This window comes from Elgaria multicarinata, chromosome 17, assembly GCF_023053635.1.
Source record: "Elgaria multicarinata webbii isolate HBS135686 ecotype San Diego chromosome 17, rElgMul1.1.pri, whole genome shotgun sequence".
Lineage (NCBI taxonomy): Eukaryota > Metazoa > Chordata > Lepidosauria > Squamata > Anguidae > Elgaria > Elgaria multicarinata.
The window spans coordinates 7,257,371-7,277,045 of NC_086187.1; the positions used below are offsets into that span (position 1 = coordinate 7,257,371).

Consider the following 19,675-nt stretch of genomic DNA (forward strand, 5'->3'; position numbering starts at 1 on the left):
GCTTGGCACTGGAGGTGTTGTGTTAGTTTCAGAGACTGGGTGACTATTCTTAACCTCCCTGGCAACTGAGCTATGGGATTCCACTGGGTTGTTGTTGTTATTATTATTTCTTACTTGCCTCTCCATTTTGATTGAAGCAGGGAACAACAGTAATAGTAAAATACATAAAACTGAATTAAAACATAATATACATTGTTAAAACATCCTAAAAACATCTTAAAATGCCACTAGATAGGCCTGCCGGAGGAGATCGATCTTTATAGCTTTCTTGAATGCTAGTAGACTGTTAAGCTGACGAGTCTCCTCCGGCAGGATATTCCACAGTCTGGGAGCAGCAGAAGAGAAGGTCCTCTGGGTAACAGTTGTCAATCTAGTTTTTGCTAGCTGAAGTAGATTTTTTCCAGAGGACCTGAGTGTGCGGGGCGGATTGTACGGGAGAAGGCGATCCCGCAGGTAGCCTGGACCCAAACCATGTAGGGCTTTAAAGGTAATAACCAACACTGTATACTTCACTTGTAAACTAATTGACAGCCAGTGAAGAGATTTTAAAACTGGTGTAATGTGGTCACCCTTAGGGTACCGTCCCCAATGCTGCTTAATATTTATTAGGGGATTTGGAGCAAAGTGCCACCAGTATACTGATGACATAGAGCTCTTTCTCTCTGTAACATCTGAATCAGCTGAGGCTCCACGAGTCCTCGTTCAGCGTCTGAACTCAGTGATGGGCTGGATGAGGGCCAATAAATGGAAGACAAATCCTGTGAGTGAATGGTTCCCAAATTCAGAAGATAGGCTTATTACCTGTTCTGGATGAAAGAACAGATCCACAGACTTGGGGTACGCCTGGATCCATCTCTGTCACTGGAGTCCCAAGTTGCAAAGGGCACTTTGCAGTACCTTCTACCAGCTATGGCATCTCCTGGACAATACCAGCTACAATTTTAGTATAATTTTATTTTAAATGTTTTCATTCTCCTGCATTTTCGACACTTTGTATTAATGTCCACTGCTTGGGAATTTTATTTCAGTTGTAGAATGGTTTATAAATATTGTAAATAAAATAAAAGTACAACTACTTAAAAAAAAAAGAAGTGTCCGCTGTATATTTCTATTGCCTCTTTTTATACTAGTTCAGGGGTGGGCAAGTGTGGGACGTCCGGGGGCCATTTCTGCCCCCTGGACAACCCTTCCCCACTGTGGGCCACACTCTGCGGGGTGCCTCCCAAAAGCTTTAATAAAGAGAGAAAAACGCTCCATAGCCCTACAGAGTGCTACAAGGGTTAAATTCAGCTGGTTTCATTTAACGCTTTGATAGTGGAGGTAATATAGAACCACTCCAAACCACTGCACACCTGCCCCACATGTGGCTCACCAAACCGGTGTCACCTACCCACCACTGTTTGGTTCCCTGGGTGAACTGCTGGGCAATCCATGGACCTTTTCATGTCCATAATCTTTCCGAGGTGGCCTTTTTACAGCTGCCATCTGTGTAAGACGTCTTTTGCATAAAACAATGAGCCGCCATTTTGATGCAAAACGGCGGCTTGTTGAAGAGAGTCGCACCCCCATGCCCCGCTCCTAAGGTTCTTGGGGACCACCAGGAGGAGATAAATAGGGCTTGTAATTGTCAGCGGTCTGCAGACAGGAGTCCATTGGACACCCTCTCAGACTCCCGTGACATCCCTACTTTGAGAGCTGTCCAAGTTGGCATTCCTCACTACATCTTGCAGCAACAAATTCCAAAGTAACTATATGTTATGAATGGCCAGTACATGACAATGAGCCATGAGAAACCCAACACCATAGGCAACACCCGATGCCACCTTGCACACCGTACTTTTCAGTACAAGCCTTTTCACACATTCAGCCACAAGCCATCAAGAGATGTGCGAGAATGTGTGAACTAGCCCTTACTTGAGTTGCATTTCAACAATGGAATGACCCCACCATCTGCAGGTGGGGCTACAGGGATGGGCATTTCCCCTGGGAGGAACAGAAAGACCAAGGGGTGGGGTGGTGGGAAGAGGCAGAAATCCACCCAGCAGCAGTGCCAGTTCTCTAGGTGGTGAAAAAATTCTCATGACCCAGCCAGCCAGCCAGGAAATAGCTGAATGCTGCAAACAGCTGCCGAAGAACCCTTCCAAGCCTTTGAAACAGGTGCTTCTCGTTAAGCTCCACCTCTGGGCTAGGAGAGGGTCTCTCTCCAAGGAAGGAGGAAGCGGGGCCACAGGGGACCGTCCAGGGCAGGCCTGCCGTAGCCAAGCGTGACGAATATGTTTAGGCTGTGACATCGCTAAGAAATTCCAAGCTCAGGGGGCAACAGAGGCCATTTGCGCTCAAGGGGCAGTCTATGCATTGTGGCAGTTTTCAAGTTCTTGCATCCAGCCCCAAAACACGCTTAGCTCTCCTACAGCAAAAGAGCTCAAGAGGAAAGCCAAGGAGAAAGTGGATTATTCAGCGCAGCATCCCTGTTAAAATAATGGGTGTGTGGTTAGACGCAATGGAGGCCGGTGACTCCTATTATCAGTGAGGCAGCGATGAATCTGCTCCGGGTTTCAGTCAGAACCTTATCATAGAATGGTTGAGCTGGAAAGGACCACAAGAGTCATCTAGTCCAACTCTCTGCAATGTGCAGGAAAACCGATTAAACCATCCAGGAGAGGAGGCTGTCCAGTCTCTTCTTAAAAACCTCCAGAGATGGAGAACCCACAGCCTCTGTAGGTAGACTGTTCCACTGTTGTACAGATCTACCTTATATTTAATCAGAATCTAGGTAGCTGTAACCGAGACCAATTATTTCGGGTCCTAATTTCTGTGGCCAGGGAAAACAGTTCTTGACCATCTTCCCTGTGGCACCTGTTTATGTACCTGAACACTGCTAGGATGTCTCCCTGAAACCTTCTTTTCTCTAGACTGAACATCCCAAGTTCCTTCCCCTGGCCTCAAATCTCTTTATCTTCTTTGTTGCCCTCCTCTGAACCTGTTCTAACCTGTTGATGTCCTTCTGGAATTGTGGTGACCAGAATCGTACACCATACTCCAGATGTGGTCTCACTAGTGCCAAGTACAGAGGAATAAGGACCTTAAATGTTGTCTGAAAGACCGTGTTCTCCCTTATGAGCCTGCCTGTGCTTTGAGAACTTCTGGGGAAGCCCTTCTTTCAGTCCCACCATCATCACAGGCGCACCTGGTGGGAACATGGGAGAGAGCCTTCTCGGTGGCGGCTCCAGTGCTCTGGAACTCTCTTCCCAGGGAAGCTAGACTGATGTGCTTTCGGAAGCAGGCAAAATGTCTTTGTTCCGGCAGGCCTTTGGCGAATAATCTGGACCTCCGTCTATGCTAAGGACTTTTAAAATTGTCATGTATTTTAAATGTTTAATGTTGTAATATGTGTAATATATTTTTTAACTTTTGTATATTTCTTTTCATTATTTAAAATGCATAGGTTTTAAATTTTGTAAGGCTGCCCTGCCACCCTGTATTGGGCAAAAGGTGGGATACAAAATATAATAATAATAATAATAATAATAATAATAATAATAATAATAATAATAGAGTTCTGACTGGTTCTGACTGAAACCCAGAGTGGATTCATCACCACCGCCCATTGACATCGGAGCCACCAGCCTCCACTGGTCATATGCATAAAATCTTAAGAGCAGCCCTGCTGGATCAGGCCAAGGGTCCATCAAATGAGACATCCAGTTTCACACAGTGGCCTATCAGATGCCCCAGGAAGCCAACAAGCTGCCTCCCTATGTGGCCATCAAGACGTTCCTCTGCCAAGACTTAGTTTAATCTGTCTATAAAGCCATCACTAGTAGCCATCACCAGCAGCCATCACCAGATCTTACGGCATCAAGTCCCACTAGATAATTAAGCATTGTGTGCAGAAGTAGTTTTGCAGGACTGTAATGAAGCTACTGCCAATGAATTCCACACTTGTGACCCAGAATTTTAGGCACATAAAGAGCTGTTAAGGAGAAAGTGTGTATCCACACAGGAGGCCACACACACTCTTGACTGTGGCAAAGACTACGTTAAATGTTGGGTATTGTTTTTCTTTTACGACCCAGCACAACCATCGCAAGCCGTTCATGGCAGCACGTGTGCACACACGGCTATGTGGCAGCCCACTGACTCTCTCCCTCTGGGTGGGATGAAGGGCCCTCCCCAGGATCTGGTGCTCTGTGGAGCTTCTGGGAGCTTCTAGAACAGTGGTCTTCAACTGGTGAGTCATGACCCCAAAAGTGGGTCGCGAGATCACTCCAGAGAGGTCACAGAAAAGCTGTTGCCACCAGGTTGGGTAACTCTGAGTTTGTGAAAGAGGGTCCCACGTTGCAGGTTGGGGGTCCGAGTCGGGCCTCGAGTCTGGACCAGCTGAAGACCACTGTTCTAGAAGACAGTTGTGATTGCCGTTGGCATAAATCCCCTCTTCCTTGTTACCTTTCTAAAAAATTAATGCTTTAAATATTTGACTATTCTTAGACAACATTTCACAGGCAAACGTTTTATTTCATATTATTGCAAGAGGAAGTGGGGTTAACAGCCAACCATCAGCCTTGTAGTGTTTTTGCAGAAACATCGGTCAGGATCCAAAAACTGCAAAATTAGGTCCATTGCCCATTTAAGCTGTAAATGTGTTTTTCCACCTCTATTTTTGATATGTTTTACTTTATAGTGATTATGAAAAGTCGCCGTTGCTCATATAACTGTAAGTTCTCACTGAGGCAAACAAACTGGCAAACAGCGTGTCCTTCTAAATGCAATTGCTGACTGCTGATTTTTCCCCTCTGAACAGTTCTTCCCCAAACCTCAGCATAAAATGCTTTTACTTTTGGCTAGTATTCTTTGCTTCTTCCAGCCCACTGAGACTGAGGGGGAAAGGCAGCCGGAGCTGTCTTTCCAAGAAAGGTTTGCAAGGTTATGTGTAAAATACAGCATATACGTGTGTATGATATGTATACCTTTTGTCTGCAGCCTTTTGTTTGCATGCACATATAGTTCCTGGTTTTTCTTTGTAGCTCATTGGAGCAGGAATGGGCAACCACCAGCCCGAGGACTCATTTCAAAAGCCCTCTGTATGTGATCAGTTCATGCCTCTGGCAAGGGTGACCTGTCCCTTCCCTGGCAGCTTGCTGGGGGAGAGAGCTAAAAGGAGTGGCAGAGAGAGAGAGAGAGAGAGAGAGAGAAGGTGAAAATGGGGTGGCACAGAGAGAGACAGAATGAAAAGGGAGTGGCACAGAGAGAGCAAGAGAGAGTGAAAAGGTGGTAGCACACAGAGAGAGAGAGAGAGAGAAGGGGTGGCAGAGAGAGAAAGTGAAAATGGGTGGGACAGATAGAGAGCACAAGAGAGAGTGGAAAGGTGGTAGCACAGAGAGAGAGAGAGAGAGAGAAGGGGTAGCACAGAGAGAGAGCAAGACAGAGTGAAAAGGTGGAGCGAGAGAGAGAGAGAAGAGGGTGGCACAGAAAGCCCTACATGGCTTGGGACCACAATACCTGATGGAATGCCTCTCCCGACATGAACCTACCGGTACACTGCGCTCAACATCTAAGGTCCTCCTCCGAGTGCCTACTCCAAGGGAAGCTCGGAGGATGGCAACAAGGGAGAGGGCCTTTTCAGTGGTGGCCCCCCGAATGTGGAATGATCTCCCCGATGAGGCTCGCCTGGCGCCAACATTGTTATCTTTTCGGCGCCAGGTCAAGACTTTTCTCTTCTCCCAGGCATTTTTAACAGCATTTTAACAGCATTTAACAACGTTAAGTTTGTTTTTAATGGACCCCACAATTGTTGTTTTTAAATGGATACTGTTGTTTTTATACTGTTTTTGTGTGTGTGTGTGTGTGTGTGTGTGTGTGTTTTTAAATTGTGTACTTTTAATGTTTACTATTTTTAAATGTTGTAAACCGCCCAGAGAGCTTCGGCTGTGGGGTGGTATATAAATGTAATTAAATAAATAAATAAATAAATAAATAAATAAAGAGAGAGCAAGACAGAGTGAAAACGTGGTAACACACACACACACACACACACACACACAGAAGGGGTGGCACAGAGAGAGAGCAAGACAGAGTGAAAAGGTGGAGAGAGAGGGAGGGAGGGAGGGAGAGAGAGAGAGAGAGATGGGGAGTCAGATGTTCTAGTCCAAAGCTCTTCTGCGCTGCCCAGGTCCTTGCATGAGGCTAAACAGTTCTTTGGAGCCATGCTATAGTGTTCTTTCATTCTTGGGGAGTCCACAAAATTAAAAGTATCATAAACCTGAATGCAAGCAACTTCTCAAAGTCCAACTGGATGAAATTAAGAAGTGGTTATTTATATATAATGCAATGATGTTTTATCTACAGATATCTATGCATTATATTATATTGTATTTCTACACATACAAAAACGTATTTTTTATTATGAAACCTTTAAGAAACTAGTCATAAAGACACTTTTTGTGTGAAATAAAGAGCCGATCCAAAGATTTTTTTTAAAAAAAAGCCAGCCCCATACTTCCTGCAAAAGGACAGGAAGCACGCAGCATGTACAAAAGATCACTGCAGGGACTGTTAAGACAATTCTTTGAAGTAAATGCTTCTGAACGCAAAAGTAGGATTTTTCAAAACTCAGCAATATTTAAATGCCTTTCGACAACAACAACTAGAGGACGACAAAATGTCACTGTTCCACAATTATAATATAACAAAAATATTGTGGGTTTCCTGCATTCCTTGCAAGGAAAAAAAGGGGGTAGCTTTCGGCATTTTCGTTTTATTAATTCCAACTTAGAAGGAGCATCTCATCCAAAACAGAAGGAAGAGAAAAGGAATCCCACTGTGTACAAAGAGTTTGATTAACAGGCCTAAGAGACTTGATCCAGTCAGGAGGCAGCCTGAATCTCATCTATTTTTTAGGTGGGCAAACAATTGGGTGCAGGGTGGAGGTGGTGTGTGAGTGTGTGTGTGTGTGTGTGTGTAGGGAAGCACAAATAGACAGCAATCTCCTAATAGCCTAATTACTACAAAATATCCTAATACTACAAAATTTAGTCGGCCTCTCTATAACATGCGTGAAGGCACTTTTGGGCACACCTAGCCATGCTTAGTACAAAGATAAAATCAGGGCTAGGCATACCTGCACTGAAATAATCTAGCATCCCTATTACCGACACTTGCTCAGGGCCAGGAACCCTTTTGAAAAGTATTAAAATAATAATTCTCATAATAGATGTGTCCGTCTGTCCATCAACCACATAGCACCAAAACCATGAAGTCCAGACTTCTGAAACTTTGTATGCATGCTAAGAAGATCCCAGAGGTGTGAGCCTCAGGGTTATTTTTTTTTTGTTTTTTTAAAAAAATTAATTAATTTTAATTAATTTTAATGTGTCCAAGTATTTGAAGCCTGCATTACTAGCATCAATCACTAGGTGGCAGGCACCTCTTATGAGTGCATAGCTTTGCAATTAATCGTTTGACGCCAAGCAGGCTTAGTAGGCCAGGGGACAGAGATATATGGCTTCTTCCTCCCCGCTGCTATGGGAGCCCTGCCCCACAAGGGAATGCAGTGGGACGACCCATTCTCCAGGGGGCTGTAGTGTTGCAGCAGGGCGTCATTCCGATGGGCGGGCACAATACGTCCAACTCCGCAGCTCTGTAAGTTTACTTGAGGAATTGGCTGTTTCAAACTAAGGGCTATTCTGACCCACGTGAAGCCAGGTCCATTAGCTAGTAATTTAATATGCATTGCTATTATTAAGCCTCGTGTGGTGCAGAGTGGTAAGCGGCAGTTACTGCAGCCGAAACTCTCCCCACGGCCTGAGTTCGATCCCAGCGGAAGCTGGTTTCAGGCAGCCGGCTCGGGTCAACTCAGCCTTCCATCCTTCCGAGGTCTGTAAAATGAGTACCCAGCTAGCTGGGGGGAAGGTAACTGCGACTGGGGAAGGCAATGGCAAACCACCCCACTACAAAGTCTGCCAAGAAAACGTCAGCGAAAGCAAGTGCCCCTCTAGGAGTCAGCAATGACTCAAGTGCTTGCACGAGAGGTTCCTTTCCTTCCTATCATTTAGAACAGCTGGGTTATACAGAAATACAATGCACAACAATGTAGCAACAACATTTATTCTGTTTAGTTTTATACCCTGCAGTATGAACAGACTAAGACCGAAAACCCCGCGTTATACGTGGGGCTGCCTTTGAAAACGGTCCGGAAGCTTCAGCTGGTACAAAACAGGGCAGCCCGTTTACTAACAGGGACTGGCTGGCGAGATCACATTACGCCAGTCCTTTTACAACTTCATTGGCTGCCAGTCCAGGTCCGGGCCCGATTCAAAGTGCTGGTATTGACATTTAAAGCCCTAAACGGTTTGGGGCCAGGTTATTTGAAGGAACGCCTCCTCCCATATGTACCTACCCGGACCTTAAGATCATCTACAGGGGCCCTTCTCCGTGAGCCCCTGCCAAAGGAAGTGAGGCAGGTGGCTACTAGGAGGAGGGCTTTCTCCGCTGTGGCACCCCGGTTGTGGAATGAGCTCCCCAGAGAGGTCCGCCTGCCGCCTACACTGTACTCCTTTCGTCGCCAGCTGAAGACCTTTTATTCACTCAGTATTTTAACACTTAATTTTAACTTAAATTTAAATTATACTTTTTTAACTCTGTATTTTAACCTTATATCAATTTTGCTGCGTGGTTTTATCCTGGTTGTGCTTTTTATATTGTATTTTGTATTTGTATTTTTAACTTGTTGGTTGTTTTATGATGGTTTTAATTTTTGTGAACCGCCCAGAGAGCTTCGGCTATTGGGCGGTATAAAAATGTAATAAATAAAATAAAAATAAAAATAAAAAATAAATAAAACACATTTACCGGGGAGTAAGTGCCACTGAAATCAGTGGTACTGACTTCCGAGTATACAGTTATGAGTTATTTCTTAGGCAGCTGTAAAATCTTGTCCCTTATTCAGTCTGAATGGCAGATGTAGGAAACCCTTTGTCTTCCTCCCCAAAGAACATCTCTGAACCTGGACTTCTTATTCAATAAGCTCCTGGGAAGATTCCTCCCTGACTCCTGGGGAGACCTGGGGAGTTTCCTCCTCTGCTCTCTGTCTTGTCTTCTTCTAGTTCTGCCTCCAAGTCTGACTCAGCATCTGAAACCAAACCAGGGAGCCCAGGCGCCATCTTGACATGTACATAGTTTGTGCGCACGTTCCCCTTATGTACACATTTTTCTAACTGGAGAATCGCATCGCAAAATTCAGAGAACTGCAAAAATTGAAGCAACTGTGTCTTGGTTCACGTATGAAAAAGAAAACTGGATCCATTTCCTATTGGGAACATAACTGAAATGGGATGTAAATTACAGGAATAAATGAATAAAAATAATAATCTGTGCCCCAGTAGCCCCAGTGTGAGAGTCAAAGAGAAAGCACAAGTTGGTGGCAAGGCTAGGAGGTCGTGGCTCTGCTAGATGGATTTAGCCCTACATGTAGAGGATTTCTGATTCAGGCTTCACAGCTATGTAGGCGCCCAACAGAAGATAATGTTACTCCCTCAACTAGCCATTGGCCTCCAAGAGAAGGACCATCCTGCACTTCACAGATATTTCCTGAATGTGGGAAAACATATGCCATGCACTGCTTGGGATGGGACTCCACCTGCATCCTAGGAAGACATTGAAGGTAATAACTACATCTCCCTAGAAAGGAAGAACAGTGATAGAGGAATTTAAAAAAATATTACATACCCAAAAGTGCACGAAAAAACAACTATTGGAGATGTTCTGAGTTATGCTCACTTACCAAAGGAATACCTGCAAAATAAATCGGAGGAAGGAAACGTTAAAATGCATGTTTAAAAAACAAGATCGTGGGCCACTATCAATGTTTCTAAGAGGCGAGGCATGTAGTATTACTTCCATTTTTCATGAGCTTATGGCAAACGGCAAGGAATTCTTTTCAGTCACCTGCTCCAACCCGGTCTCCGCAAGGAAGAATACTCTGCCCCAACCCTCTGAGGTATTAAACAAGGGTCCAGCCTGTCAACAAGGAAAGGACCAGGGGCAAGAAACAGCAATGGCCCACAGTCCTTGTGCCCACGACCTGGACCAAAACCCCTCACCCGTTTTACGAAACATTTTTAGCTGCGCCGAGAAACTCCCCTTCTTTCAGCAATTTCTTGAAATCCCTTAATATCCGCTTAAAGCCCATGCTGAAATGGGAGCCGGTATTCCTGTTCCCTTCCTGCTTTTTTTAATTATTATTTACCCCTCATTCCCCTCACCACAGAGGGGCACATGAGTAACGCACATGCCTCTTTTCCCAGGCATTCGGCGGTACGTGATGAGTTTTGATCGATCTGGATCTGTTCCTTTTAGGTTTGCCTGATTGCTCAAAGTTGTTTTTAGATGTATGTTGTCTTTGTGTATACTGTCTGTTATATGTTTTTATGTTTTTAAGTTCTGTATATCATTTTTAATGCTTTAATCTTTTGTAAACTGCCCAGAAAGCTTTGGCTATGGGGCGGTATAGAAGAAGAAGAAATAATAATAATAATAATAATAATAATAATAATAATAATAATAATAATAATGAGGCTCATGCAAAGTGAATCCGCCTTCTGAAATCTGCATGCAGCATGGCCCCACCCCTGCCTTATGCGCCCTGATTGGCCACCTCTGTCCGTTTCCCTCTGCTACTAACAGTGACAGCTGAATCACACGGCTGGCCCGCCTTCACACCACACTAACTGGCCAAGCAGGGCTGCCCGTCATCCCACTGGCAGAGGGGCTGCCCTGCCTATTTGATGCTGAGGAAATCAATTGCTATTAAAGCTCAAGCTTTGAACTTTTTCAAACTACCAAAATTTTCTGCACAGCTACACCGGTCAAGCTTTAGTTTAAAACAAAAATGAGCAAAATCGGTTGGGTAGAACTCAATAAAATCAGTTTGGTAGATCTTGAGTAATACATTTATACTACCTTATTCTTATATAAGAGTCACTTAAAGTAGGGTGACCGTATGAAAAGGAGGACCGGGCTCCTGTATCTTTATCAGATGTATAGAAAAGGGGATTTCAGCAGGTGTCATTTGTATGCATGTAGCACCTGGTGAAATTCTCTCTTCATCACAACAGTTAAAGCTGTAGGAGCTATACTAGAGTGACCAGATACAATCATCATCATCATCGAGGCGGGGTACAACACGAATGCAAAACACCATAAAATACATATAAAACTAATACATTATTTAAAAAGCAGAAAATTATTAAAAGGCATCTTAAAATTCAACTGGGTAGGCCTGCTGTAAGAGATCAGTTTTATGGCTTTCTTAAATTCCGGAAGACTCTTAAGTTGACGAATCTCAAAAGAGGGCAGGGCTCCTGCAGCTTTAACAGTTTGTGAATATAAAGTACATCCAAAAAAGTGTAGACACTCCCGAGTGAGGATGACTGATGGCGTGTCTCGGTAGAAGGCAGCTTCCTATGGCATGCTGGGTGCCATCTTTTGTTTTTATGTTCTTATCTGCAATACTGAGCTTGGCTTATTTGGGGCCTACATTTCAATTCCAGCCACCACGAGGCCAACGCCGGCCCCACTTGGCCTCCTACACAAACAGCTTCTCCCAAATGTAATGTGTCCCAAACTCAGAACCTCCAGCGACTCTTGCCATTCAAGAATCAAGCCAAAGTCTTTGGAGATTCCCCACAAAAAAAAAAAACACACAAGCCAAACTGAAGCAATGCTCATAACCCCGTGAGTAGCTGCTGGAAGCACTTCCACTTAATCAGAAGCGAAGCGGTACCACGGCTCCGTCCAAGTTCACCATCAATTTACGACACACTATTAAGTTGAAAGCGCTTCAGCGGGTTAAGTAACATCTCTGGCAGCTGGTTTGAGTTGCCGCTATAAGTTGTCGGCGTTCCACCGTGGTCATGGGGGGGGGGAGTGGGGGAGGAAATACATTTACAAGGGTAGTAAACGAAAGCACTTGTCTGGTTTCTGGATCCACTTTATTGTGGTCCCCGATCTTTTAAGAACTGCCCTATAATTACAAAGATCCACATTCAAAACAAGGAGAACATTTCATTAAAAGAAAGGTTCCCCCCCCCTTTCAAAAAGTAGCACGGTGTTTGTTACCCTGAAGTATAAAAACAACAATTCTGGGGTCCATTAAAAACAAACTTAACGTTGTTAAATGCTGTTAAAATGCCTGGGAGAAGAGGAAAGTCTTGACCTGGCGCCGAAAAGATAACAATGTTGGCGCCAGGCGAGCCTCATCGGGGAGATCATTCCACAGTCGGGGGGCCACCACTGAAAAGGCCCTCTCCCTTGGAAATCCTAAAGGAAATCCCAAGTCATGACAAAGGGAAGGGCGGAGGGTGTCATTGACTTCCATCTTGCTTCAAACTCCATTCTCCCCTCGAATTAAGAGTGTAAAATTTTTCTCTCTCTCCATTGTCTTTTCTGTTTTAATGTATATATGTTGCTGTTTGCCTAATTTCATGCAATCCATTTGTTGAGATTCATTTGAAAAGTGATATATAAATACCAAACAAAAACAAAAAACAAAAAACAAATAAAAAGAGGCCTCCTGGATTGAGTAAAACAGAAAATTTATTTTATTTATTTTATTACATTTATATACCGCCCCATAGCCAAAGCTCTCTGGGCGGTTTACAAAAGTTAAAAACAGTAAACATTAAAAACAAATATGCAAAATTTAAAACCCTCAAAAGCATAAAAGCAACAATATCCTTTTAAAAGACAGGAAAGGAAATGTTTTGGAAGTCTTGAACTTTTAATTCAAGGGAGAATTGGAGGTTGAAGCAAAGGGCCCGCTGCATCTAGCATCCCAATTTCAATTCGGCTAAGACAAGATGCTACCGAAAAGCTCTCAAATAAAGGCTTAATGAAAAATTACATGGAACCTGAAAAAGACCCAGAGAAAAGACCTTCAGAGTAACGTAGACAGAAACCCGGTATTCACTGCTGATAGCTCCAAAACTTTTGCAGAGAATGTAACAGTGGAAACATGGGATGTATATATAATTCAGAGGTCTGGCATTGACCTATAAAGCACTGGATGTCACACAGAGGAGGGCCAGGATCTCTTCTTGATCATCCAAGACTGCAGGACAGGGAATCATGGGGTTAAGTTACAGAAGCCAGATTCTGGCTGGACATCAGGAAAAACTTCCTGACTGTTAGAGCAGTACGACAACGGAACCAGTTTCCTAGGGAGGTGGTGGGCTCTCCCACACTAGAGGCCTTCAAGAGGCAGCTGGACAACCATCTGTCAGGGATGCTTTAGGATGGATTCCTGCATTGAGCAGGGGGTTGGACTCGATGGCCTTGTAGGCCCCTTCCAACTCTGCTATTCTATGATTCTATGGTGGCATGAAGTCAGTATGGCCTCGTCACGGTAGTTGATCATCACGGGCTAGGTTAATTAAAGGGCCACCTATACCCGTATGACACTACCTGGGCATTAAGATGTGTCTCAGAGGTCCAGTTTGTAGTTCTACCTGTGAGAACGATCCAATTGGCAGCCATAGACCCACAAGCTTCGATACTCCCTCCTCTCGGTGGTGGGTGTGGCTTTATACATCATCAAACGGGCTTTAAAAACGCATTTATTTCAGGCCGCTGTTTCTTGAGTCAGGTATTCTACACTCTACAGTTTTAAATCAAGGAACTCTTTAAAGGTGTTGCATTTTTATTTATTAGGTGTATTATCTTATCTATGTGCTTTAATAGGCCTATGATTTAAGATGATTTATCTGCTGCTGTCTGGCTATGCGGTGATTCTGTTTAATTGTATTTTATATTTTATAGGACTATGTCATAAAAGGCAACATGTAAATGAGTATGTAAACAAACATGCCCTTAGAAAGTTCCCAACTCGCAGGAGATGGACAGAGAGCATCTCACATTAAGGGTGTCTTGAGGCTGGGCGTTGGCATGAAGTCAGTATGGCCTCGTCATGGTAGTTGATCATCACAAATATGGATGACTTGTCCCCCATTTATTTAGAGACTGTTAGAGCAGCACGACAATGGATCCAATGACCTAGGGAGATAATGCGCTCTCCCACACTAGAGGCCTTCAAGAGGCAGCTGGGCAGCCATCTGTCAGGGGGGCTCTAAGGTGGATTCCTGCATTGAGCAGGGGGTTGGACTTGATGGCCTTATAGGCCCCTTCCAACTCCACTATTCTATGATGCTATTTCGATGAGCTTTCCATAGAAGAACTTCTTGGTATCCTTAAGATGATTAATGGGTAAAGGCCAGTTTTAACCAGTAGCACAAACTTTTTTTGTTTTTCATCGAGGGTATTTTGGCTCTGCAACAGTGAGTCCAAGAAAAAAATGGTAGCAATGACCTTTCCTTCTAACAAGGAGTAACAAGCTGGTGTTATTATACTGCAACTTATTTCACATTCCTTGCAATATCCCAAAAGGCACCTATTTTGAGGATTTGCCAATACCCCATTTATTTTGTAATTTAATCAGTCAGCTAAAATGTAGGTGACTGATCAACTAATTAAATGAGACCTGCAATCGCTATGTGACTGGCTAAGAGACCGAGCTATGAATAATGAAGTCCAAATCTCGCTTCTGCAATGAATTCCCTTCGATGATCTTGTCCAGGGGCACGGGGCCGCAGGAGCTAAGGTGGTTATTTGTCCATATGCAATATGGGGGTAAAAACGCCAACCCGCCTTATAGGGGTGTTTGCAGCACGGCAGGGTATGTAAAGTGCTTTTCACTCTCGGAACCCCGAAGTATTTTCATTCAGTCTAATTTTAGATACTTGAAATGCTGAAATACTATTTCTTCGTTCCAACGAACTTACTTCTTTCAATGACACCTAAGGGATTTCATTCAATCTTTCCAGCCAAGGATGGACGTTTGATCTTTGCAGGATCAGGGCCAAGGCGCGGGATCGCTGCAAAGGCAGTTCAAGACGGGATGAAAATTATTCCTTTCTGACATAAGCCGTCACTAAGTTATAATTTTGTGAACCAAAAGTATGTTTTCAATTAGCTTTGTCAGCCCCTGCTTGTATGGCAAAGCAGCAACAGCGTCACATGGTATTAATCTTTGCTTCATTAATATGTCATATCAGCCGCACACAGCATTCTTTGAAACTGATACACCCTGCCGTTTTCTCCGCACCCTGCCCCCCCCCCACCACACACAATATCAGTAAGAGGTGCCAAAATCTGCTTCCTCTGCAGGAAGGATGACCCCCCTGAGATCCTTTAACTTTTGGTTTAAGTTTCTAGAAATAATTCTTTTTCCATTAGCAGGAAGAAGGGAGAAAAGGAGGAGGAAAAACAGAGGATGCGACACAGTGGCTCATAATATACGAAGACATTTTTGAAGATGTTTATTGCCAAAGATACAAGCAAATTTAATTGCCAAAAAAGGGCTATTATCCTGCAGTTTATGATGAAAAGCTGTTGTGTGTTTTTTACAGGACGCCAAGTGAAAAACACCTCTAACATATCACCCTTACACTTCTCTTTATTTCCAAAGACACCATTCTTAGGAAAATACTTTGCATTCCGCTGAAAGCTTCCAACAGCACCACCCACAAAGAATTGGATCCAAACGAAGTTTGCTGCGCTTAAGTCCCACTGAAATCTCTGGGGCTGTTCACACAACACATTAAGCCACGGTTAGGCTGCTAACCCTTTTGCAGCGAGTGGTGAGTGAGCGTGTTTAAACTGTGGCTAGGTAGGAATGGTTCACATGACACACTAAATCATGGTTCACACGACATGCTAAGGCACAAGGTTTAGAACAAAACACTTAACCATCATGGTTTAACGTGTTGTCTGAACAGGGCCAATGGGGCTTAAGTCATACCTAACCTATCCTAAGTGCAATTAACTTTGTCCATTGCTATTTATGTAATGTCTTTTGATTGATAAAAGTGCTCCACTTGCATTATTGCCATAATCCTTGCAATAGCCTAGTAAGGCAAGCCTGTATTATTCCCATAAGAAATTCCATGCTTTCTGTCGACTAAGAACCCACAAGCAGGACATGGGTGCAACATCATCCTGCCCATGTTCCCCAGCAACTGGTGTACATAGGCATACTGACTCTGATACTAAAGGTAGCATACTGCTACCATATTGCAGAGGGAAGAGAGAGAGAATAGTAGTTTGCCAATGGGTTCGCAACCAAAATGAGATTTCAACCAGAGACCTCTTAGGTCATAGTTCACAGCTTTTAGCTACTGTACAACACTAGCAACAACAGAGGTGTTAAAGCTCTTTCACCCGGGGGACAGGACAGGGGCAAAAATATCAGCATATTTTAGCTCAAAGTAAGGAATTCAACATTTCAGAATAGGGGGAAAAACCTGCACAAAATTTGTGAAATCATACAATCATAGAATAGTAGAGTTGGAAGGGGCCTCTAAGGCCATCGAGTCCAACCCCCTGCTCAATGCAGGAATCCACCTTAAAGCATACCTGAAAGATGGCTGTCCAGCTGCCTCTTGAAGGCCTCTAGTGTAGGACAGCCCACAACCTCCCTAGGCAACTGGTTCCATTGTCATACTGTTCTAACAGTCAGGACGTTTTTCCTGATGTCCATCTGGAATCTGGCTTCCTGTCACTTGAGCCTGTTATTCCGTGTCCTGCACTCTGGGATGATTGAGAAGAGATCCTGGCCCTCCTCTGTGTGACAACCTTTTAAGTATTTGAAGAGTGCTCTCATGTCTCCCCTCAATCTTCTCTTCTCCAGGCTAAACATTCCCAGTTCTTTCAGTCTCTCCTCATAGGGCTTTGTTTCCAGATCCCTGATCATCCTCATTGCCCAAACAGTTGGTTGTCGGAGAAAGGGACTGAGCACAGGGGGAGTGGCGTGGTCCTTTGGGGGGCTCCACAGGGCCAGATTGGGACCCCAAGAAGGCCAGATTTGCCCTCTGGGCCTAATGTTCCACACCCCTGAGCTACAGGATCTTGTTTGTTTACATCATTTGTTACAGACATATGAATGCAACTCATACAATATTACTGCATTTTCAGTGCTACTAAATCAGGTCTGAATGGGGCATAGGACCTCTGCAACTAGGGAGGCATAAAATTGGAGCGCATAGGGGAATAGGTCCATCAGGTTCCTCAGGGCGAATCTGCCTGCCATTCGGTCAGCATGCCATTGAGGACATTTCTGAGCCCACAAGTAGATGCAGATAAACATTCTGCCTCCTGGGTCTATAAAAGGAGTGTGTTGTTCTTTGCATTATAATTACACAAGCATTTTTGTTCTAGTATAGAGGTTAAAACGCAGGAAGGAAGCAAAAAGAACACACAAACTGTTGTCTCTTCTTTTCCTGTGGAGCGTGTGAGAACGTGGAGGAGGAAACCAACAAAAATGAGAAATACAGTGGAAATCGGACAGTCTCCGAGAATTTCTACAACAGAGTTGGATGAGATTTCATGAGTCAAGTCTACCTGTCTGCTAGTGAAATTCTCCAAAGGGTTGGGTAGAACTTCTAGGTTAGGCTCTGGAAACATTTCCTTTGACCTGACTTATTGAAAATCTGGATTCTGGGTTGAATTTGAGAGCCTGGTGGATGCTGAAATAGCTTTCCAAGACTTGGAAGTAGAACAAAGAACTGCCAGCAGTCCTGGCCTTGTAAACATGGAGGTCCCCAATTTATTTATTTATTTATTGCATTTATATACCGCCCCATAGCTGAAGCTCTCTGGGCGTTTTACAATACCTTTCCGAGCTCTGCTACCAAGGTCCTTTTAACTGGAGATGCTAGGAATTAAACCTGGAAGATGATGATGATGATGATGATTTTAAACCAACTTTGTCCATAAACATGCACAGCTACGGGCCTTCCTCTTTAAATACCCTCATCTGGCAACTAAATCCAGATCCTCCCACAGCCCAAAGAAGCATCTTCCTCCTAAACTAACGAGCTGGGTTTGCACTCTTTCTTGCCTACTCTTCTCTGCACTTACAAGAGCAGAAAAATAACATTTCACCTCCAACAGCTATGGTCCAGGTTAGCCACTAAGAAGGTTCACATGACAGCGCTTGCTCTGGACTGAACCACTTGTGCATACAAGTGGGAAAAGCCACATGCAGGGACAAGAACGATCTTGGACACAGAGAACTAACACGTCAAGGAGAACAGTTGAACCCAAACTTTGTCCCAGTATGCTTGTTTTCTAGAAGCTGACAGGTGAAGTGGTACAGGACAGGATAACATTCTTTGCTATGTGATTCTGCCAAATGTCTAAAATGGGCCCCTGTAACATTGGGCCCCTGTAAAACTGAGCCTCATAATACTGCCCCCATATATTTGGGCCCATTCACATGTGCTACCCTCCTTCTCTATTCACACATTAGCATACTCAGCTTGGCTTGAGGGAGGAGCTGGGTCCTAAGCACTCAAAAAAAATGGCATGCATGATACTATGGGGAAAATGGCACCTGTCCCAGGACATTCCAGGATGCATAACTTCCTTGTCCCACACTTCTCCGGCACTCTGGTTTAAGCAGTGGCAGTCTATTGCCTTATAATGCTGCAAATGCATGCACCCATATGCAATACCTTACAGAAATGTAATATCTGGGACTGGTGTGCAACCAGTCGGCCAGTGTCTCTGTGTGTGTGTGTGTGTGTAAGTTAGGTGCACAATTTAGTTTAACAACTATGGGCTTTGCTAGACCTGCTGGGATAAGCCGGCAGGGAGGCGGGACGGCAGCGCGCTGATTTTAGCGCCGCCGCCCGGGCTTCCAGACGCAGGACGCGAAGAGACGTCGGATCCCTGCAGCGTCCGCCATTTTTTTTTTAAAGTTTAAAAGGGCCACGTGCGGCCCGAAGACTGCGGAGAAGGTAAGGGGTTTTTTTTAGTTAACCCCCCCATCCGCTCCTGTGTCGTCTCCCCTTCTCCCTGCGTGTGTGTGTGTCTGTCCTGTGTCGTCTCCCCTTCTCCCTGCATGTGTGTGTGTCTGTCCTGTGTCGTCTCCCCTTCTCCCTGCGTGCGTGTGTGTCTGTCCTGTGTCGTCTCCCCTTCTCCCTACCGGGATCTCCCCCGGCCGATGGGCACAGCATTCAGCGCTGTGGCCAGTCCGCGGCTTTTTGCGGCTACTCGCGAGTAAGCGAGTAGCGGCAAAAAGCCACGGAAGTAGCTAGACATTCCCCAGCCCCTGCCTCAGTCCGGGGCTGGGGAAAAGGCGCACCATAAGCAACTTTGCTTATGGCGCGTTAGAGGAGGCTTCAGTGCGGCCTGGAGCCGGATTCCCCTGTGCGTCATGTGGAAGCACAGCAGGAAAACCGGCTCTCAAGGCGCGCTAAGGCCTCGTCTAGGAACGCCCTATGACTGCAACCTTAAATAATTCTTAGAGTTTAATTTGACGTCTTTTGTTTATTTATTTGTTTATAGCAATTTTTATAGCACCACCTCACCATTTCTGGTATCGTGGCGCTTTACAATCACATATAAAACAATTCCATTAAAACCCCTCAACCCACATTAAGACAATTCCATTAAAAAACCTCATCCTCAAAATCCATTAAAAGCCCTCTTCTAAACATTTCATACATATTATTCAAGTCCTTGAGTTGGGGGCAGAGTGCTTGACCACCTGTTGAATAGCTGGAATGAATTAAGATGGGGATCAGGAATTTCATAGCTGTTCATTTGAACCACTGTGCTATAT

At 44.4% G+C, this 19,675-nt stretch overlaps 1 protein-coding gene across 1 annotated transcript in view; it reads right to left on the reverse strand.

Annotated features, from left to right (window-relative positions):
* LMF1 (lipase maturation factor 1) overlaps positions 1-19,675 on the reverse strand; it is a 258,971-nt gene that overhangs the window by 215,489 nt on the left and 23,807 nt on the right. The window contains exon 3 of the mRNA XM_063143557.1: positions 9,779-9,789. Within this exon, the coding sequence (XP_062999627.1) occupies positions 9,779-9,789 (11 nt within the window). The remainder of the gene's footprint in view (positions 1-9,778; positions 9,790-19,675) is intronic.